Source organism: Electrona antarctica (assembly GCF_951216825.1).
Source record: "Electrona antarctica genome assembly, chromosome: 16".
NCBI classification, from domain to species: domain Eukaryota; kingdom Metazoa; phylum Chordata; class Actinopteri; order Myctophiformes; family Myctophidae; genus Electrona; species Electrona antarctica.
This window is the reverse complement of record NC_136797.1, coordinates 37,032,639-37,055,547: the sequence shown is the minus strand read 5'-3', so window position 1 is coordinate 37,055,547 and position 22,909 is coordinate 37,032,639. Positions and strand designations below refer to the sequence as shown.

At 44.4% G+C, this 22,909-nt stretch overlaps 1 protein-coding gene across 1 annotated transcript; it reads left to right on the top strand.

Annotated features, from left to right (window-relative positions):
* Positions 1 to 98: 98 nt before the first annotated feature.
* zer1 (zyg-11 related, cell cycle regulator) lies at positions 99 to 22,331 on the top strand. The gene is made up of 17 exons (XM_079524558.1): positions 99 to 544; positions 2,468 to 3,108; positions 3,429 to 3,579; positions 8,078 to 8,308; positions 9,268 to 9,497; positions 10,436 to 10,609; positions 11,701 to 11,815; positions 13,510 to 13,656; positions 14,999 to 15,172; positions 16,213 to 16,428; positions 17,035 to 17,076; positions 17,413 to 17,532; positions 18,025 to 18,140; positions 18,421 to 18,609; positions 19,213 to 19,310; positions 19,880 to 19,982; positions 20,905 to 22,331. Exons 2-17 carry the CDS (start codon positions 2,942 to 2,944, stop codon positions 20,990 to 20,992), a joined length of 2,361 nt encoding a protein of 786 aa, XP_079380684.1. The 5' UTR covers positions 99 to 544; positions 2,468 to 2,941; the 3' UTR covers positions 20,993 to 22,331.
* The last annotated feature ends 578 nt before the right edge of the window (positions 22,332 to 22,909 follow it).

Below are 22,909 nucleotides of genomic sequence, written 5' to 3'. Positions count from 1 at the left end.
GCTCCTGTGGGACCAGTCGAGGCTGTCTTTCTCCAGACCTGGCAACCCAGGAGGAGCAGCCAAGGGCAGGAGCAAGAAGGAGAAGAAGAAGAGGAGGAGGAGGAGGAGGAGCCTGTTGTTTGTTGACATCGGTGGAAAAAGAGCAGCTCTCTGGATGAGTGAAGAACGAACAACACTGATGGAAGAATAACAAAACACAACAAAACAACACTATAACAACACACCACACATCATCCTTCCTCCGCACAACACACACACTCACAGAGAGACACAGTGATCAGTCACATACACAGCAGCAGGGTAAAGAGACCTTCACTTAGAGTAGAGAGAGAGAGAGTGTGTGTACATGGCTACCGATGGCTACTAGCTAGCCCGTTGTAAAGGACACTGCTGCTGTTCTGATCCAAACTCTACCTGATGCTGATGGATCAGTGGCGCTTCAGAACTGAGTTCTGAAGCTGTTCTGACCCGCTGTTCTGTTGTGTCCAGCCTCTGCCTGCTGCCACACACACAGCACAACTACAGCTGTGTTGTTTGTTGTCATGTAAGTATATACTGTATAAGGTGGTGGGGGGAATGTCAAAGTATTATGTATCTAGTCTGACCTCACGTTACATTGCCATGGAATTGTGCCGTGGCGCTGTGTCAAGAGTAAATGTAATCTGAGGTTACAGTTTTAGTGGCGCTGTCAAAGTAAATGGATAGGATGTTTATGTTAATTCTGATCGGAGTTTACGTTTTGTCCAATGTCAAAGTGTCTGCATCTATTCTGACATTATACATGATCACATTATAACTGTTGTGGTAATTCTGATCTGACGTTACATTACATGTAATTATAGCACTGTGTCAAAGAAGGTCTGTCAAAGTAAAATGTATTGGATCTAAATTTACATTACTGTAACTATAGCTCTTGTGGTGATGTCAGAGTAAATATATAGACTGATCTGATATTACATGACATTGTAGCCTGCAGCCACATAGCAAGCTAACATTAATAACATTAGCATACTAAATGTCTGATTGTCGGTTGTCTATATGCTAATTTCAGGTTTATGATAAGCAGCATCACTGGTTCAACTCTTGATTTAATTTATTTTAAGTAACAATGTACTACAATGTGGAGTACAAAAAAACATTGCCATACCTACGGCTACAGTATAAAACTGTTCTAAAAGTACTCTATTTCATGATCATGATAGTGATAATGAATGTATATATTGCACTTTTCCATGAGGTTACAAAGTTCTTTACAGATACAAGAGCATAATAACATAACAAGAGCATAATAACCATACAGGTTAAGTATGTAATTACTAATGCATTAGTGTGTTGTTTATCATTTTAATGTTGGTTGGTAAAGTTGGGGCTGACTTTAATGTGCTGCTTACCGTGTAATAATACATACTACATAGTAATTAATGCAATAGTTTTCAACCCTTTTCATATCAAGCCCCATTATTTATTCGGCATTTGAACCGCAAACCACCATTTGCTTAGATTTAGCCTCTCAGACCCAAGACTAAGAATAATATATCGTTGGATAACATTTTGATTTTGTCCATATTTTGTGTTTACCGAGAGATAACAGGCAAACGTTGATCAAAATAACAATTATTCTACATTCTCGAATTGTGTAGACTTCTTGTAAATTAAGAAATGCAGATGTTTAATAATCTAACTTTTTACGCTCTCAAGAGATAAAGATCTAATTAGGGTCCATTTGGTTACCATTACCAACTCTCTATCATTTAGCTGGGGACCACCTGGAACCCCCTCAAGGACCGCTGGTGGTCCCCGTACCACCGTTTGAGAACCACTGACTTAAAGGGATAGTTCCGATTCTTTTTAATTTAAGCTGTCCGAAATACTTTCCATTTATATAGTGGTTGCAACTGTATTAATTGATTGCCCGAGTTCCGTGGTGGGAGTTCTGCTCTGGTTTTGTTCAATATTAAGTAGTTCTGGTCATTTTGTGGGGGGCACTGGGGCCACACAGTAAAAGTAAATTAATCCACAAAACGAACCTCATTTGTATTGTTGACCTATTTCTAAAATATTAACGCAACTTTCGTTCAACTTTGACCCCTCTATCACATGGAACTATTTTTTGGGCGTAGTGATGTGGACTCAAAAACGTAGTTCTGTGTGATAGAGGGGTAAAAAATGAACAAAAGTTGCACTAATATTTTAGAAATAGGTCAACAATTAGTTAAGTATTCCATACAGCTTAAGTTAAAAAAAATCTGAACTATCCCTTTAATGTATCTTTTGTAATCTAAATATGCAAAGTAAAAAGCTGTTAGTGTAAAATAATTGTAGTGGTATGAAAAGCAAAATATTGATGTCTCAGATGTAGTTGAGTAGAAGTATCAAAAAGTTATAAAACTTTTTTTTCTTTTTTCAAATTGATCAGAATTTTTGCACTTTTTGTCAAAATTCAGAAATATATATATTTTTGTTCTAGAATTGGTGTCTGTGACCTTGCCGCCCCCCTCGGCGAGGCGAGGACCGATCGGCCACTTCATCTTCCCCCCCCCCCCCCTTTCCCCTCCTCCCCCTTCCCGGACGCCAGCCAACCAACCAGGGGAGGCGAGCGGTCCACAGCCAACCAACCAGGGGAGGCGAGCAGTCCACAGCCAACCAACCAGGGGGAAGCGAGCAGTCCACAGCCAACCAACCAGGGGAGGCGAGCAGTCCACAGCCAACCAACCAGGGGAGGCGAGCAGTCCACAGCCAACCAACCAGAGGGAAGCGAGCAGTCCACAGCCAACCAACCAGGGGAGGCGAGCAGTCCACAGCCAACCAACCAGGGGAGGCGAGCAGTCCACAGCCAACCAACCAGGGGGAAGCGAGCAGTCCACAGCCAACCAACCAGGGGAGGCAAGCAGTCCACAGCCAACCAACCAGGGGGAAGCGAGCAGTCCACTCCACGTTGACCATGGCGTGCAAAGCGGAGGACAACCCGGACACCCTCATGACCCTGTGCACCGCCTACTGCCTGCGGAACCTCCGCAAGACCATGTGCTACCCCAGCAACCGCAGCAAGCTGTGCCTGCGCTCCGACATCTTCCTGCCCAGCGAGATCTGCGACAGGCTCGTCAACACGTACGTTAATCCCACACACACACCATTCATGTGGTCATCTATATGTGTTTTGCAGCCTGAAGATTATCGGCTTTATGGCGAAATGATGTAATTATGCATGATTTTAAACACTTTCAAGTCAACCTGGCTTACCTGTTTTCTGTCATTGAACCCATGAAAAGTATTAAGAGCTTGTGACCTATGTCAGGGGTTTCAACAGGTGGTCCCTGACCATTCATTTAGTAATGTAGGATTTGTTGATGTTTTAAATTAAAAAATTTGACTAGATTTAGAAGACATTTTAATGCTCTTGCTTCTGAAATGCGTGCGTTGTGGAACAGGTACATGGAGCTGGTGCACACAGACAGTACCTTTGAGCCCCAGGAGGGCTTCTTCCAGCTGTTCTCGGACCCCCGCAGCACCAGGCTCACCAGGGTGCGTCTGAGGGAGGACTTTGTGCGGGACAGAGACCTGGAGGCCATCCGGAAGCAGGTCAGTCACTGTCCCAGCCTAGCCTGATTATCATGAGACTCTTTTTGTCTAGTTTATAATATATCACATCTGCATCTTCCAACCTGAATAGTAGTGACACACCCACTTTGGTTCCCACTTCAGGGCAAGAAGAAGTCTTTTTTTGGTTCCAGATCCAAACCAACTTTTAGGGATCTGAACCAATGAAGTTGGTTAAAAAATTGGCGGGGGAAAAAAAAGAAAGGTCACGGACGTCTTTGGCTCTACAAGGACCCTGTTTGCACCAATATGTGCTTGGACGTACATGCACGCGTGCACGCGCATGCGCATGTACGTCCAAGCACATATTGGTGCAAACAGGGTCCTTGTAGAGCCAAAAACGTCCGTGACCTTTCTAGATTTCCAAGTCTGGGCCCTGATCCAGGGAAATGATGGCGCAGTCGATACACATGAATCTAAATAACATTCATTCCCAGCATGCATGAACAAGTAACTGACATACATTTGTATAAGTAAGCCTTGCAACTGTCAAAGGAATGAGGAGTGCTTTAGGGGGCTGAGGTGGTGTCACAAGAGGTGAGTTTCAGCTAGACTGCGGTAGACAATGGGTCTATGAGGCAGTGTTGATTTTGACAGCAACATTTGATTTAGTTTTAATAGTCTGTTGAATAACTTCCATTAGTTTTAGTCATCTTAAATGTTTTACTTTTAGTCGACTAAATACCGTAAGATTTTAGTTGACTAAATCTACAGTTGAGTTGACTAAAATGTATGTTGGTAGGCCTTGATGGCGTTTGAAACACCTGTATCACACCCGACTTGTTTTTTAGTTCTACTGGATCTCTTCTCCGATAGTCCCTCCCTATAACATTTTAGTCTAGATTTTATTTGTTGACAAAATTGTCAATATATTTCATTCATAGTTAAGCTTAGTTTTTATGTAGTTTTTATATAGTTTTTAATCGACGAAATCAACACTGCTAGGAGGTGTGGAATGTTGTGGTTGTTTTAGGGACAGACTGCAGGGTGCAGGGTTTGATCATGTCCCGGAGGTAAGATTACATATAATAATTGATGCTCTACAATTTAGGCATTTAGCAGACTCTCTGAATGAAGAGCGACTTGCAGTAAGCAAGAACAGCACATGGTACTACTATGGTATACATCAAATACATAGAAATAATCAAGGATCATAAGGAAGCTAACAGTAGAATATCTGTACAATGAAACTATGAGTATACACTAGTACACTAAGGCCCCATTTACACTGGCAGCCAAATCCAGCCTGAATCAGATCTGAGCCACATCCAGATTGGAATTTGATTTGTCTAAATGAGTCATGTGACCATTTAAACCAATCGGATTTAAATCTTGATGTGGCACAGATCTGATTCAGGCTAGATTTGTCTGCCAGTGTAAATGGGGCCATAGAGTGCTATGCATACGCCTGCAAGGTTGTCGAAGATTGGGACAATAGGTATTACCTGTGTCGGCCGAACAAAAAAACAACAAAAACCCTGAGAAATGGGTTTTCACTGTAATCCTAATAAATCAACCTTTTTAATACGAAGGTCCATTATTTAATCTGCATTTGAGCCGCACAGACCACCATTTGAAGAGATTTAGCCTCTCAGACCCGACTTATAATATTTTGTTGTCGTTGGATAAGATTTTGTCCACATTTCCATGCTGTATTGATGTGGTACGATGCCACAGGAGAGATAACAGGCAAACGTTAATCAAAATAACAATTATTCTACATTCTCTAATTGTATTGTTAATTAACTAATGCAGATGTTTAGCAATAATTTAACTCTTGAGAGTGTACAGGTCCATTTGGTTTCATTTTACAATCTCAAGAGTTAAAAGATCTATAAGGGTCCATTTGGTTACCAACTCTCCATCATTTAGCTGGGGACCACCTGGAACCCCCTCAAGGTCCACTGGTGGTCCCCGGACCACTGGTTGAAAACCACTGGGTTAAAGTATACAGTAGTACAGTATGTCGGCTCCATTCATTGATCTCCAAGCTCAAACACAATCTCTTGATTTAACCTCAGGTCTAGGGAGGATGTGTGGAGCCTCGGCCAGGGTGCTTTAGGGACAAACGTGACTATGAGTGTGCAGGAAGAAATTGGGGTTGTAGGGGTGGAATATGTCCTGGAGGTAGGATTACATATAATGACTTTATGTTCCACAATACAGGTTTTACAGTACAAGCAACAATGTCCTTGTTGTAACGTTGTGTGTGAGTGTGAGAGCAACCGTATTTACTAACTAGACAATACGCTGTTCTGTTCAATGATGGGAATGAACATGCAACTACAATCTTATCGTACACCTTTTAATGACTTGAAAGAAACCCCAGCGTCCCTATTCTGGGACAAACAATGAAGCGTTGCTACGAGACGTGAGCTTGTAGATCGTCTATTTATGGCATAGAGTTGGTCTTGAGGGAATAAAGCAGCTGACACAAGTGGATCAGTAGGAATACCTTGATAAGGGTCTGGCTGTAATCCAGTGGTGGAAAAAGTACTCACATGTTTTAATAAGTAAAAGTATAAAAAAAAATACTTATTATTATTATTATTTATTTTTTTTAAATAGCAGATCTACAATGCAACGCATTGTGGGCTTGTAGATAGGACAGGCTATTTTCAAATGCTTGAAATGTACACAGAGCTGAAGTACAAGTAATACAAATCTGCAAAATAACTTGTAACTAACATTTTCAAATAGTGGAGTGGAGTAATATCATATTTGTGGAGTAAAAGTACAGAAAATTGGAAAAACTACAGTAAAGTAAAAGATCCTCAAAATTGTACTTGAGTACAGTACTTGAGTACATGTACTTACCATAGTTACTTTACACCACTGCTGTAATCACCCCATACATCGCAATACTAATAAACATTACTGTCCGAAGAACGAAAAGAAAACCCATGGCACGGATGAAGAAAGTCAGTTTTAGATCTGATGAGTGAAGTAAACGTTTTCGAACGGGACTGAATGCATAAATCAGTCGAGGACATGACAGCCCTGTGGCGTCAGGACATGAAAAAGAAGAACGACGACAAAAAATCCCTACAGCGTACAAATCTTTGCTGTCTGCCCCGACGGCAAAGATTTGTCATATGATACAGATACGGTTTGAGCAATATGTATTATGTACAGGAATAATTACATTTTCAGGTGCAATCAAGGACATGTCACCTCCAGACACGGGAAGTGCAGAGCAGACTCACTCTCCACCGCAGTCTGAAAACCACCTCTTCACTAAGCAGCGTTCATTTTGATGGCAAATTTTTGATCTAGCTTTAGTTGTAATCTCTTGAATAAAATGTAATTTAGTTTTAGCCATATTTTATAATAGTTTTAGTCAACCAAATCTCCAGTTGATTTTGTCAACGAAAAAATATTTTTGGCGGGCCTTGATGGAGTGGTAATGATTGATTTTACATTCGGTTGTGTGCTGAAAATAGCTGTGCTGCTGACGTGTTGTGAGCTTGTAGATCTGCTATTTTCAGAGCGCAACACCTGAGCACAAGCAAATAATTTCTCGGTTTCTGCCCGACAGCAACAATAGCCTATATTATTATCCCTTTAAAGGGCCACTTCACAGTACAAGGTCGTAAAATGGGTGCACTCGTTTTTATTAGCAGCTACGCAAGGCTATATAGAATATGTACGTTGCTGGTTAAAACTCACCGGGGTGAAAACGAGCAGTCCTTTTTCGATTTGACTGGATTTCCACTGATACTGTATTGTAACACAGTAGTTATTTTTCATATCAAGGACCCCCAAATTGACACTTCTAATTTCAAGGACGCCCAGTTTGACACCCATTAGGCCTCGGACTCCCATTTAATGGCATTTCTATCTCCGGGACCCCAATTTATATAGTAAAATCAGTGTTAATTTAACTCTGAGAGCGTTCCATTTGTACGCTCTCAGTTACAGACCCATAAGGGTCCATTTGGTTCCTAACTGTCTGTCATTTAGCTGGGGACCCCCTGGAACTCTCTCAAGGACCCCTGAGGGTCCCCGGACCCCACTTTGATAACCACTGCTGTAACATATATACTAGGGGTGGGCAAAAACATAGATTCACTTTTTTTGGCGTCCTCACTTTTCTGTCCTCACTTTTTAAGCCCTCAGCCAATCAAACCATCACTATGGGGTACACACAGAGACACAAAACTAGGCATAGGAGGGGCTAGCGCTCCTCAAAAAGCACCAAACTTGGGGTCAAAATCGCAATAAATTTCAATATAAATCGAATCGGCACTCGATGCATCGATATCGTATCGAATCGGGAAGGAAGTGAATCGTCCCACCCCTACTATATTGTATACTGTTGCAAGACCTGATCGAATACTGTAACATATATATATACTGCTACTGTTACAAGACCTGATCGAGCTGTACTGTAACACATACAGTATACTGCTACTTGTCCAAGACCTGATCGAGCTGTACAGTAACATATATATATATACACTGCTACTGTCTGTTACAGGACCTGATCGAGCTGACCCTGACCAGCTGCAGCAGCCTGTCGGCGCGCAGCCTGAAGACGCTCACATGCTTCCGGGACACGCTGGTGTCGCTCAGCCTGTTCGGCTGCACACAGATCTTCTTCCGCAAGGGCGGAGCCCCGCTGGCGTGCGGCGAGGACGTGGGCGAGGGCGAGGAGGACGACGTGAGCCCCGTGTCGCGGCAGGCGCTCGAGACGGACTTCCACTTTGAGGTAGGCTCGGGCCATAGGGATGGGACGTTGCGAGCTTGTCCAATTCAAATGTAGCAAAAATGTATACAAGCTTAAGCTTGTAGATCGGCTATGTTTGCTACTTTTGTGTGATATATCGAATGACGAAGTAGGCCATTCATTTACGAAAAAAGTAATACGGAGATAAGAGGATTCTGCCTGACAGTATATGCAATGTGGCTCTCTGGAGTGAGTGTGTAAATAATAGTGGCCCTCTGGAGTGAGTGTGTAAATAATAGTGGCCCTCTGGAGTGAGTGTGTAAATAATAGTGGCCCTCTGGAGTGAGTGTGTAAATAATAGTGGCCCTCTGGAGTGAGTGTGTAAATAATAGTGGCCCTCTGGAGTGAGTGTGTAAATAATAGTGGCCCTCTGGAGTGAGTGTGTAAATAATAGTGGCCCTCTGGAGTGAGTGTGTAAATAATAGTGGCCCTCTGGAGTGAGTGTGTAAATAATAGTGGCCCTCTGGAGTGAGTGTGTAAATAATAGTGGCCCTCTGGAGTGAATGTGGCAATAGTGTGGCCCTCTGGAGTGAGTGTGGAAATATAGTGGCCCTCTGGAGTGAGTGTGGCAATACAGTGGCCCTCTGGAGTGAGTGTGGAAATACAGTGGCCCTCTGGAGTGAGTGTGGCAATACAGTGGCCCTCTGGAGTGAGTGTGGCAATACAGTGGCCCTCTGGAGGGAGTGTGGCAATACAGTGGCCCTCTGGAGTGAGTGTGGCAATACAGTGGCCCTCTGGAGGGAGTGTGGCAATACAGTGGCCCTCTGGAGGGAGTGTGGCAATACAGTGGCCCTCTGGAGGGAGTGTGACAATACAGTGGCCCTCTGGAGGGAGTGTGACAATACAGTGGCCCTCTGGAGGGAGTGTGGCAATACAGTGGCCCTCTCCATCATCAAAATTGCCCACCCCTGGTCTAAGTGGATAAACCGTTTTGTGGGCAGGGCTTCGAGCGTCTGCGCATGCTCAACCTGGGCGGCCTGTCGGACGAGGTTGACGCGGAGGCTCTGCTGCGGCCGCTGCGGGCGCTCACCTCTCTGGACCTGTCCCGCGTCACGCTGCAGCGCACGGCCTTCCTGGCCCAGTGGAAGGAGCGGCTGGTGTCGCTGGTCCTCTACAACATGGACCTGTCCGAGGAGCTGCTCGCCACGCTGCTGGAGCTCACCAACCTCAGGTGAGCCACAGGGTTATTACTTTGGTATTTTTTGCAACTTATTGATTTTATTGTTATTATTATCAGGGTAGACACTAGACACTACATTTATATTAGCATAGCATAGTATCATAACCTTAATATTTCACATTGCCTCCCTAATGAGATGACAGCAATAAAAGGAGAGTGAGAAAAGTAAAAAAAATATTAAGGCAACAAAAGTGAAAGGAAAAGAAAAGGGGGGATGTGGCGGATCAATAGTAAATCAAATATAATATACAGTGTTACCTTTTACAGCTAATTTTGTTTTGGTTTTAGTCATAGTCTTTTGAATACAATTTAATTTAGTTTTTTGTTTTAGCCATCTGAAATGTTTTAGTTTTAGTCGACTAAATAGGATAAGATTTTAGTCGACTAAATCTACTGTACTGTAATTCAATTTTGGTCGGCCTTGATGGCGTCGTAAGTTCGTAACTCGTAATGCCTGATTTTACACTTGGTTGCATGCTGAAAATAGCCAATCTAGATCTGCTATTTTCTATTCTACTGATTATTCAATACACCAAGGCAAGTAATTGCAATTAGTTATTTTCCACCCTTGAACATGATCTGACATTGTCAGAAATGGTGTGTCATCATTAGCAGTAAGGACGCATCCATTCATTGTAAGTCTCACTGCAGATTTCTAATTATTGCTATTCTCAATTTGGTCACCAGGTGGCATACTGTGACAGTCAGTGACCTACAATGAGTTGCACACTGATTCCAATGAGATGGAGATTCCTGAATATCATTTTAATGTGACACTCTTGTATGATAAAGTAGGGCATTCAATAACGAAAAACAAACAAATGTAAATGCATCTTGGGAATTGTAGGAACACCGATGAAAAAAACTAACACATTTGGTATAAAGACTTAAACTCTTCCACTGTCATCCATCCGTGCACCGCCATGCAGGCATCTGGACATCTCCAGGGAGAGCAGACGTAACTCCAAGTTCAAGATGACCAGGAAGCTGCTGACGGTCATCGTCCACCGGCTGCGTTACCTGCTGTCCCTGGACATCTCAGGCCACGTCATGCAGGACAACTGCACTGTCCCCCGCTTCGAGGACGCCATGGGCAACCCTAGGTGAGTGCTTCTCAGGGTCACCCCTGTAAATAATGTTTCTCATCCACGGCACCCTTGAGTTACATTTACTTAGTTTACAGCACCTTACATTTAGGACATTATGTAGATCTTGCCCGCTGAGATACAGCATGTCACGAGGAAACATTTAGAGAATATTTGTTGTTTGTGACAGAATGAAAATAACTTTTATATGAACCACTTAAACTCCAGCATTCCCATTCTTGGGGGAACATTCACCAAAAATAGCCGATCTACAAGCTCACAGCGGGAGCCGCCTTACGCCAGGGCTCCACCGGACGCGTTGCATCTCCGTCGCGTGCGTCACCGGTTCAATTTTAATGCACGCGTCGCGTCTCCGTCAACGCAACGCAACGCAGGCAGTGGAGCCACCCTTCATTGATTAAAAAGGGAACATTCCCTGATGGTGACGGAGACGCGACGCTGACGCGCCCGGTGGAGCCCTGGTGTTAGGCTTTTCTATACAAATATCTACCTAATAAAAAACAACAAAAAGGCTCTAATGTAAACATTAAGTACAAAAGCAATAACATTCCCAAATGTCACTCATGAAAGCAGTGACATCAACTTTTAAAAATGTGCTTAACATACTAGTGTTCGCACCTCTGGCCCGACTTCGACCAGTGTTTAACCTTTTCATCAAATATTTTGCGTTCAGTTTGTATTTTTATTTCAGCTGGTAGGTATGTCCTGATAAGTCGCAAAACATATTACTCAACCACATGAGACACTTGCGTCTCTATTTTGGGGTCAACATTCGCTGAAAATAGCCAATCTACAAGCTCACAACGTGTCGCAATGCGGCATGTTGTGAGCTTTTAGATCGGCTATTTTTGGCAAAGAGATTTGGTGTAGGGGCCGGGGGTAAAGAAAAAGAAGGCACGGACCTAGAATAGAACCCTGGGGGATCCCGGTCAGTTAAGCACCTTTAATTGGTTAAAGTAATATTCAATGTATTGCATTGTGGTAGTAATTTCCTCAACACAGGCGAAATGTTATTGTAAGTAAAATAATACAAAAGTAGTAGCGTATTTTCACGATGTGTAATCCAGTGTTGTTGTTTCCTCATCTAGCATTGAACCATGCAAGAGCAGCATCTATCCGTTCCAGGAGCTGGCCAGACCGCTCCAGTTCCTGGGTTTATATGACACCACTCTGTGTAACGTCACGCACATCCCTGCATATAAGGTACGCTTTATTTATGTCTAAGCACAACTGTGTATATAGAAGTGACTAAAGGGCAACATCGCTTTAACAATTGGATTCATAATATTAACTTTTTTACCGCCATCACCGCCATCTGGTGGCTTAATTGATACTTGTAGAACGCCACCATTAACTTCAATCTTAACCGTCTTATTTTGAAAGCCGTTTCTCTCGGAAACGGGGAAACAGGAAGTGATGAATCGCTATGTAACAGGTCCCGCAAATGTTATTTCATTCACACAAAACATACATTTTGTAACCGGTGATCATATCGTTTGTTATTATCAAGGTAATAGCTCGCACGACTCCAGTTGCTTTTAAACACTTTGAGCATCTTTACCGGGTGCGCGGTCGGGTACGTAACATAACAGGAACATTTCTCAAAGAGAAAACCAGCACTCACGGAACTCTCGTTTTAAGGCACTTTTAATTTATTCTTTTATCAGTTGACATAGTATGCCGCAGAGCAGCAGTACAACGAACGCGTTTCGGCGTTCAAGCCTTCATCAGCGTTGTCTATCTGCTGGAGACACCGGAAGTGCCACATTATATGGTCTCCCTAGGAGAGACAGTACCTCTGACCCATGCAGACAATGAGTTCTCAGCCAACTTATACCAAAAGTGCAAATCTAACATCATATCGTTTGTTGAAATGAGCCACAAATCAAGCTTGTTTTGATCAAAAACACAGCCTGGAAGTGTTACGAGCGTGTAGAACAGAGTTGTGAACCATAATCAATATTTATTTTAAAAAGCGTCAAAAGACGATCTCAGTGACGAGAGCCCAAGTAGGTAAAGGTGTCAAAAGACGATCTCAGCGACGAGAGCCCAAGTAGGTAAAGGCGTCAAAAGACGATCTCAGTGGCGAATGAGCTACAGTAAGTAGAGCCAGACAAATGGAACATTTAAATTAGATTTAAAACAAGTGGGGGCGCCGTTGGCGTATAGTGGTTAAGGCACATAGTATACGGAGTATATCAGAGGACCCTGATGTAAGGGTCTTGGTGCTTTTTATGGTTTTATCCTCGTAGCAGATTTTGTATTGACCTGTACTTTTGTTTGAACTGTACCCATTCTACAAACTGTGAATACAATCAATCAATCAATATACCATATATAGCCTGACAGCGAGTCGTGGGGTCTATTCCAGAGCCTGTCGGTTTTGCTGCGTGTCACTCCGTCTCTTTCTCCGTGTTTCCTGGTCAAATCTTCAATCCAATAAACGCAGAAAATCCCCAAAATATATTATTGACTGAAAATGATCTGGGGGTAAAGCGGATATCCTGCCTCCTCCCTGCTCCCTGTTTTGTCTTTGCAGTGGCGTAAATTTGTTAAATCAAATGAGTCAAAGCATTATCAGAAATGGGAATTCAAAAATGTTTTAAATACATATTAAAAGATATTTTACAGATAGCAGCTTCCTTTCTCGGCTTTCCGGAGGTGTAGTTCCAGACTCTGTATATACACACAGTAGCATTCGGAGATTGTGAAATAATTGTCTGGCTACGTGGGACTCGTGGAGCTCTAATAGAAATACTATATGAGACGAAGCAACTTAACATAGTATATAGTATTTCTCAGTGTGTGTGTGTGTGGTATACTGTTATTTATCACTAGTGCGTGTGTGTGGTGTTCCCTCAGTAACGTGTGTGTGTGGTATTGTGTCTTTGTGTCAGGTGACCGGGTCTAAGAATGAAGAACAGGTCCTGAACGCCATCGAGACGTACACGGAGCACCGTCCAGAGCTGGCGCACAGAGCCATCAACCAGCTGTTTGACATCGCCAGGATACAGCACTGTAGTCAGCTGCTGAGAGCTCTACAGGTAGGATACAGCACTGTAGTCAGCTGCTGAGAGCTCTACAGGTAGGATACAGCACTGTAGTCGGCTGCTGAGAGCTCTACAGGTAGGATACAGCACTGTAGTCAGCTGCTGAGAGCTCTACAGGTAGAATACAGCACTGTAGTCAGCTGCTGAGAGCTCTACAGGTAGGATACAGCACTGCAGTCAGCTGCTGAGAGCTCTACAGGTAGGATACAGCACTGTAGTCAGCCGCTGAGAGCTCTACAGGTAGGATACAGCACTGTAGTCAGCTGCTGAGAGCTCTACAGGTAGGATACAGCACTGTAGTCAGCTGCTGAGAGCTCTACAGGTAGGATACAGCACTGTAGTCAGCTGCTGAGAGCTCTACAGGTAGGATACAGCACTAGTCAGCTGCTGAGAGCTCTACAGGTAGGATACAGCACTGTAGTCCGCTGCTGAGAGCTCTACAGGTAGGATACAGCACTGTAGTCAGCTGCTGAGAGCTCTACAGGTAGGATACAGCACTGTAGTCAGCTGCTGAGAGCTCTACAGGTAGGATACAGCACTGTAGTCAGCTGCTGAGAGCTCTACAGGTAGGATACAGCACTGTAGTCGGCTGCTGAGAGCTCTACAGGTAGGATACAGCACTGTAGTCAGCTGCTGAGAGCTCTACAGGTAGAATACAGCACTGTAGTCAGCTGCTGAGAGCTCTACAGGTAGGATACAGCACTGCAGTCAGCTGCTGAGAGCTCTACAGGTAGGATACAGCACTGTAGTCAGCCGCTGAGAGCTCTACAGGTAGGATACAGCACTGTAGTCAGCTGCTGAGAGCTCTACAGGTAGGATACAGCACTGTAGTCAGCTGCTGAGAGCTCTACAGGTAGGATACAGCACTGCAGTCAGCTGCTGAGAGCTCTACAGGTAGGATACGGCACTGTAGTCAGCTGCTGAGAGCTCTACAGGTAGGATACAGCACTGTAGTCAGCTGCTGAGAGCTCTACAGGTAGGATACAGCACTGTAGTCAGCTGCTGAGAGCTCTACAGGTAGGATACGGCACTGTAGTCAGCTGCTGAGAGCTCTACAGGTAGGATACAGCGCTGTAGTCAGCCGCTGAGAGCTCTACAGGTAGGATACAGCACTGCAGTCAGCTGCTGAGAGCTCTACAGGTAGGATACAGCACTGTAGTCAGCTGCTGAGAGCTCTACAGGTAGGATACATGCAGCACTGTAGTCAGATTCAAACCCACAACCTCCGTGGTGGTGGGCAGGGAGTTTACCACCACCCAGTTGGTGACTGGTGAAGACTTGCAGACTTTGTAAAAAGCAGACTTTTTAAGAATCTAACACTTCTCTCTCCCTCCAGTTGGTGATTGCAGCGTTAAAATGCCACAAGTACGATAAGACCATCCAGGTGACGGGCAGCGCGGCACTCTTCTACCTCACCAACACAGAGTACCGAGGAGACCAGAGCGTCAGGCTGCGCAGAGAGGTCATCGAGGTGGTGCTGAACGGAATGGAACACTACCAGGAGGTCACCGTGAGTCTGACACACTAACACCACTTCAAGGGAAAGGCACTCTCCACTCAGAGCAGTGCTGATTTTGACAGTAAATATGGATGTACTTTTAGCCAGTCTTTTGAATCAACCCGGTCTCACCCAAACAAGGTGAAATAACACAATTCGTAATACACTACTAGAAAACCCCAAAATCTGTACATATTACACTGAAATCCTCCCCATTAACCGCCCTATAGTTTTAGACAGCGACGGAGGGACACCGTCTCAAGCAAGCTCGAGCAACGAGAGCCACCACCGAGCGGGCTAAAGCGAGCGGGTTGCCGTGGAGAACGTTGCGAAGTTCGATTGAGCGACTCAGCCCCGTCCGAGTTGCAACCGGATAAGCACAGAATCTTAAATAATGTTGTGGGGAGCGCATTTGCCCAAACTCAGGCTGGAAAATCTCCCCGCCACGCCAAACTGATAGATCATATGTGATCAGCAATATTAGTGGGGGTCCTTGGTTCAGCTCTCTCTCAGCTAAGGAGTCATCATCATTTTTCGACCACGGTCGAGATTATGGATTTCACAATGCCACGCCAGACTTTCCGGTCCTTCATCTCCAGGTCCTGCCTACTGATGTACGTGTCTCTACCCACTGAGCATTTTGTAGTCTAATACAGGGGTTCTCAACGTTTTTGGCCGGGGACCCCCGGAAATGCTTTGGCAATGTATCGGGACCCCCGCCCCGCCCCCTCCCGAACCCCAATATAAATTGACTGCTACAATAACCTTAAACCATTTTGGGCGGGAACCCCTTTTGGTGTTTTAAGCATTGTTATAATTTAGCTATTGAAAAATAGCAGATCTACAAGCTCATAGCGCGCCACCGAGTGGCGCGCTACGAGCTTGTAGGTCTGCTATTTTTTAAAAATCGTGAAAAAAAATACCTTGTGGGTGTGATGTTGTCAGTAACAGCATGTAAACACCTAGTTTTCCATCCCAGAGGAGATGGAGTTCCTAATTAATTTAATTAGTTTAATTTAAACTAAAGGTTTAGTGTGTGTTACTGTCTTCAGGTCCAGAGGAACTGCTGCCTGACTCTGTGTAACTTCAGCATCCCAGAGGAGCTAGACTTCCAGTACTCCAGGGTGAACCAGCTGCTGCTCAACATCCTGGAGCCGGCCCGGCAGGACGAGTCCATCCAGCGCATCGCCGTACACCTCTGCAACGCCCTGGTCTGCCAGGTGGACAACCAGCACAAAGAGGCCGTAGGCAAGATGGGCTTCGTCAGGGTAAGGAGTGGAGCATCTGATCTGCTGTATAACGCCAGGGCTCTACTGAGTGCGTTGCGTCGCGTTGCGTTTGCTCGGCGTAAAACAAAAATAACTGGGGAACACGCAGGGTAACGTCGGCAGTGGAGCACCCTAAACAGGGAACATTCCCTGCGTTGACGATGACGCGACGCTGACGGACGCCCGATGGCACGCGTCTGTAGCTGAGTGACACCCACACACCTTATCTTTGCCCACTGACCGTGTGTTTTCCGTGCTGGGTAGGTTGTGTGTTGGTGTTGTTTCTACGTGAATGTTGTGTATCCGCTGTTCCATGTTGTTGTTGTTTCCCTGTAAATATTGTGTTTCCGCTGCCAGCGCATCACGGAAAGGGAAACCACAGAGCTGGGTTGAAAAGGCAGGGGTAGGGTCAGGGAAGTATCGCGGCCGAAGCGGCGCTTCCACATGCTTCAGCTCTGCGTCACGGTCTATGACTTGCCCAACTGAACTGTGCGCTCACAACTTGTTACCAGCTCAATTGTACAGTATATACTGTGATATGTTGGTGGAAATGTTTTTGAACCGATCCTAAAATATATCCGTGAAACATTCCCTTTGTCTCCTCAGACGATGTTAAATCTGATCCAGAAAAAGCTACAGGATGGAATGGTGAGTCCCTTACTCCTTTCTTTGACTTTGATGTGGTTAGATCCTGACCGATATAACAGTTTGGACAATATATCGGTCATTATTTTACTTTTTCAAACTTTCGATCTTTCAAACTTCGATCAATTTAATATAATATTTTATTTGTATGCTCATCAGTAAAAAAAATGTCTTTATAATACCGGTAGTTGTTATTTTATAATAAATGTTTTCATTTAATTTCTGTGCAATTTGTAGGATCTTGTTGATTTAGGATGTCAGTAACGTCGTGTGTGTGTGTGTGTGCGTGCATGTGCGTGCGTGCGTGCGTGCGTGTGTGTGTGCACGTGGATTCTCCAGTGCGATCAGGTGATGGAGTTCTCGTGGAGTGCTCTGTGGAACATCACAGACGAGACGCCAGACAACTGTCAGATGTTCCTCAACTGTCGAGGAATGAACCTGTTCCTGGAGTGTCTGAACGTTAGTACCTCATTTAAACAACCGGGGTTACCTTCGCAACCTATAGTTTAACCACATTATTACTGCTCACTCGTGTTTAACCGCAAACGATTGTTCCCTACACTATACGTTTCGTCTTTACAGTCACACAAATGTATCCTAATATAAGCATATATAGCTTGCTGCTTAGCTAAATGGAAATAAAAATAAATAAATGTAAAGATTTAAAATATGTTTTCGTGAACGGAAATGGCAGCTTCCCAGGTGGAATGGGGGGGGGGGGGTACGAGAAGTACTGTAGGGAACAATCGTTTGCTGTTTATCCACATAGGGTTGAACGTTTTAAAGACTGTTTAACCACTTCTCACTTATGCTCACTATTAGAATACTAAACAGTTCTGTTTATTGGCTCAGAGATTGTGTCTCACTGTGGCTGTGCAAAGCTACAACATAGATTTCAAACTGTTTTAGCATGATAACATTTGTGTGTTTCCCTTCACGCTCTGGTTCCAGGAGTTCCCAGACAAGCAGGAGCTGCATCGTAACATGTTGGGACTGCTGGGCAACGTAGCGGAGGTTCGAGCGCTCAGACCACAACTCCTCACCCGACAATTCATTTCTGTCTTCAGGTAAGATCATTTATATTCAACAATCTGACGCACCTGCCTGCTCTTGCACTCCGGCACTCGGTCTTGACTCGTATTCGCTTGTACTCGCTTTATACCACACTAGTAATCATCATGAGATTTTGTCAAGCAGACAGTATTGCACATCTCCAAAACGCACTGTGGTGTACTTGCCCAAAGTTGCCCAGCCCTAGCCAGTACAGTTGTCTATGTCTATGTCTATGTCTCTGTTACTGACAGTGATGAGGTTTCTCATGTGTTTATATGTCTCTGTTACTGACAGTGACCTGCTGGAGAGCAAGGCTGACGGCATCGAGGTGTCGTACAACGCGTGCGGCGTCCTCTCTCACATCATGTTCGACGGGCAAGAGTCGTGGTCCATGGAGGAGCCCACCAGAGACTCTGTCATGGACAAGATGATGGAGGCCATTCAGAGCTGGGACGTCACCTCAAGACGCAACATTAACTACAGGTGACTGACCATAGCTTTACAAGCTCTATCTACAAGCTCATAAGCTTGTAGATCTGCTATTTTTGAAAGATCTTGAAAATCTTTCGCAAATCCTTGAATATAATTATATTATTTCAGAGCGAACGTTTTTAACTCAAAACTTTTCTTCTTGGGGGTCCCTGGAACAATTATTTCAGATTGGGGTCGGCGGCCAATTATATATAAGTTTGTGAAGGGGTTCAATGGATTAAGACGGTGGTTTTCAACCTTTCTCATATCAAGGTCCATTACTTATTCAGCATTTGAGCCACGGACCAACATTTGATGACAATTAAGCCTCAAAATGTTGAATATTTTGTTATCATTGAATAAGACTTTGTACACAATTCCATGCTGTAAAATTATAGTATTTTGTTGTGGCCTGTAAGGCTTTATATATAGCATTTATTTGAATTCTTTGACTTTGTTGTCTAATTTCAACATGTTCGAAATAAAGCTTTTCATTCACTCATACATCCATCCATTAATTCATTCGTCCATCCATTCATTTGTCTATCCGTCCATCCATTCGTCCGTCCGTCCATTCATTCATTCATTCATTCATTCATCCGTCTCTTTCCCCAGGTCGTTTGAACCAATCCTACGGCTCCTACCACAGAGCATCGCTCCAGTCAGCCAGCACTGGGCAACGTGGGCGCTCTTCAACCTAGTAACCGTATACCGTGAGTATTTTAACACCCTAGCACTGTTCAACCTAGTCACTGTATACCGTGAGTATGAACACCCTAGCACTGGGTCACATGGGACGCTGTTTAACCTGCACGTGCAACCCAGATTTGGCACAAACAAGGGTTTCAATTTGTTCTCCTGCTATGGCACCAAAATGTGGAACGCCCTAAAGAACGGTTAGTCCCTAGTACTCTCTTTTGAAACCGCTCTAAAAGAACACTTATGGGTGGCTGCAATTCGGAACTGGCCCCAGTAAAAGGCCTCTAAGGACCCAAATGGGTTCATTTGGACCTCTGTGGTCCCCGAAGTTGTTCTACAAGCCGAACAAGCCGATTTGTTTTGTGGCGCGAGTAAATGTCCCGTTTCTTTTTTTAGTATTATTTCAAAAGATTTTGACAAAAATCTAATACAAATTTTCACAGTTTTTGATCTAGCTATCTGATCTAATCAGATCTGCCTTTTTCACTAGTTTGGGTCCCGAGCTAAAAGGTTTAGGAACCACTGTTTTACAAGGTTCAAAAATGGATGGAAGAACATGCTGTTGTTGTGTCTTCTCTTCCAGCTACCAAGTATTGTCCTCTGCTGATAAAGGAAGGCGGTATAGTTCTTCTGGAGAAAGCCCTGGAACTGGACAGCTCACAGGAGGAGACCAAGAGCATGGCCAGGTATGAGGACCAAAACATGACAACATCTTGTTCTGCTACATATTGTCACTGGAAAAATGTCCAAAACTGGTTGCGCTCGAGTGTTGTGCTCTGAATGTAGCAGATCTACATGCTCACGTTTTAATCAGGCATTATACAACAGGTAGTTCGGCCCAGAGCCATTGAAGGAGAGTTCCGCCAATGAGGGGGCAGAAAACAGCGCTGGTCACAGGCTTCATGTAACGCTCATAGACTCCAGTGCATTCCGTCAACATCCGGTCCAGGGCTTTCACTATTCACCAATAGAAGTCTATATCTGTGACGCGTTGTGAGCTTGTAGATCGGCTATTTTCAGCATGTGTAAAATCATCCATTAGGACGGCATCGAGGCCCGACAAAAAACTGTAGATTTAGTCGACTAAAATCTCACTATATTTAGTCGACTAAAACTAGACCAACACTAAAACATTCCAGGTGACTAAAATGTGACTAAAACTAAAATTTTACTCGAGTTTTATTCCAAAGACTATGACTAAACTAAAATAGAAATGTACTGCCAAAAACAACACTGCTGTGTGCGTACGGACCAAGGGGCCAGTGAGGCTATTCAACGTTGAAGCTCTGGGCCCTAGTGGTAGGAGGAGGGACTACAGGCGGACCCGTGGATTCATGACCGGGAAACTCCGTGCAGCTGGGCTTTAACATTGAGTGCTTGGTTGCACTTCCGCATTTGACCACCAAAATTTGGTGGTCAAATGTGGAAGTAGACGTTCTGAGACGGTACTTCCGGCAGTCTTCCAGGTGCTTCAAAACGCCACTGAGCAACTTCCACTGACATGAATAGCTGGGGGGGCGGAGCTTCGCGCCAGTTCAGTCTCTATCCTTTTATATACTCTATGGTACGGACATATGGATGAGCCCTGGTATTTGTTCCCTCATGCAGGAAGGTCATGGAGCAGTGTGAGAACTTCAAGGACGACCCCATGGAGATCAACGCGGCGCAGGACATGAACGCTGGGGGGCGGGGTTAGCGTACACCCCTCCACAGTACACACACACACACACACACACACGCTCAACGAGTTCCCTGCTCCCATCAGCCCCGGCGGCGGGCGATGTGTCGAGCTGCTCTGCTGGTCTTGTTTTTTCTTTGGGACAGAACGAAATGAATTGCTTCGTAAACACTTTAGAACATAATTACTGTATGTGTGGTGGCATGGTGTTCACTTTCTGAGGTGTGTGCTTTTTTCCGGGTGTTGTGTGCGCGCGTGTGTGTGTGTGTGTGTGTGCGTGTGTGCGTGTGTGTGTGTGTGCGCGCGCGTCAGAGAGAGAGATCATCTTAAAAAATACTTCAGAAATCGCTCGGCGCCTAAAACAGCAGCCGAGACCGCTTATAACGACGCCCATCCCCTCCCCCCCCCACCACCACCACCCCGAACTGCAGCTGTTCGTGGGTGATTGTCCTGCAAACCACACGGTCCTAAAGTGCTACCCCTTCCACCCCGTTTTCTCTTTAAACCCTTTGAAAGCCTCATTGTGGAACCAATGATTAGGAACTTAAAGTATTCTACTATCGATCGATTGATCATTACAGTATGCCACTATCGATCGATTGATCATTAAAATGAACATGCTCTGAAAATGCACCGCGGCCCACCCATCTGTCCCCTTAACACGGCAGCCTGACGTTAGGCTGGTCAGATATGGTCGTGGGACGCCAACACAAAGTGGGCCCTGATTAGGGATGGGACCATATGAAAATGACATGCCACGATTATTGTGGCCTAAATTTGCGATTAACAATATTATCGCCATAATCAAAATATGCTTAAAACTTAACATGCCACTTTTGTTTGACCACTTGAACGCCCGGCAACTTGTAGATCTGCTTTTTTTGGCGAATCGATTTGTGTAGAGTGAAGTAAGAGCATACCAAATGCACTCTTTACAGGTCAGTTTTGATCAATCATAGAGGGTTTAAGTGCTGCTAACTTTGCAGCTCAACACAAGCTAATTCGTCCTAGTGTTTGACGCAGGACAATTTCACGATACATTAAAACGTTACGATTATTGTGAGCGTGTATTTTTTATCACGACGAACAATAATAACGATTATCGGCCCATCCCTAGCCCTGGTCCAGAAAAGGTCCTATAACAGTTCACTCATCTCAACTCATGGGGTGTGTTTTTTCTTTTTGTCGACGGAAACATCGTACAATTAGCGTTCACACACACAGCGGAGAAAAAAAGAAGTCTTCCCGGATCTGGTGACTCAGTGAACTTTGCCGTTACATAGGTTACGTAACGGCAAAATGAACGACTCAATGAACATCGTTGTTACATAATGTAAATACATAACGTCTCGTCTCATTCTTTGTCCCGTGTGTCCTTTTTGTGTTTTTCTTCTTTTTTTTTTTGAATAACTATAAACTCGGGTGATTTTCTTTGTATTTAAATCAGTAACTAATTGTGGCCACCCTACTTTGTTGTGTGAATCTTTTAAAAAGCAGCGATCTTCAACAACTGGGGGCCGCGGACAGGTCGAACAACCTGGGGGAACAACAGGAAGTTCTTGGCAATTGTCTTGTCTTGTTTTGTTTTGAAAAGGCCCCGAAACATCATTAAACATTTCTTTTCATATTTATGTATGTGGCACTGCTTTACTAGCTGAAATACTGCACCTTCGTTCCTACTCTCACCTATGGTCATGAAGTGTGGGACCGAAATAATAAGGTTGAAGCGGCCAAAATGAGTCAGTCACGCGAGAGAGACTCGGAGTAGAGCTGCTGCTTCTTGGCTTTTTAAAGGAGCTTAGGTGGTTCAGGCATCTGGTAAGGATGCCTCCTGATCGTCTCCCTAGGGAGGTCCTCGCTGCTCGTCCCACTGGGAGGAGACCCAGGGGCAGACCAAGGACCGGATGGGGGGTTATATACATCTGTAACATCTCC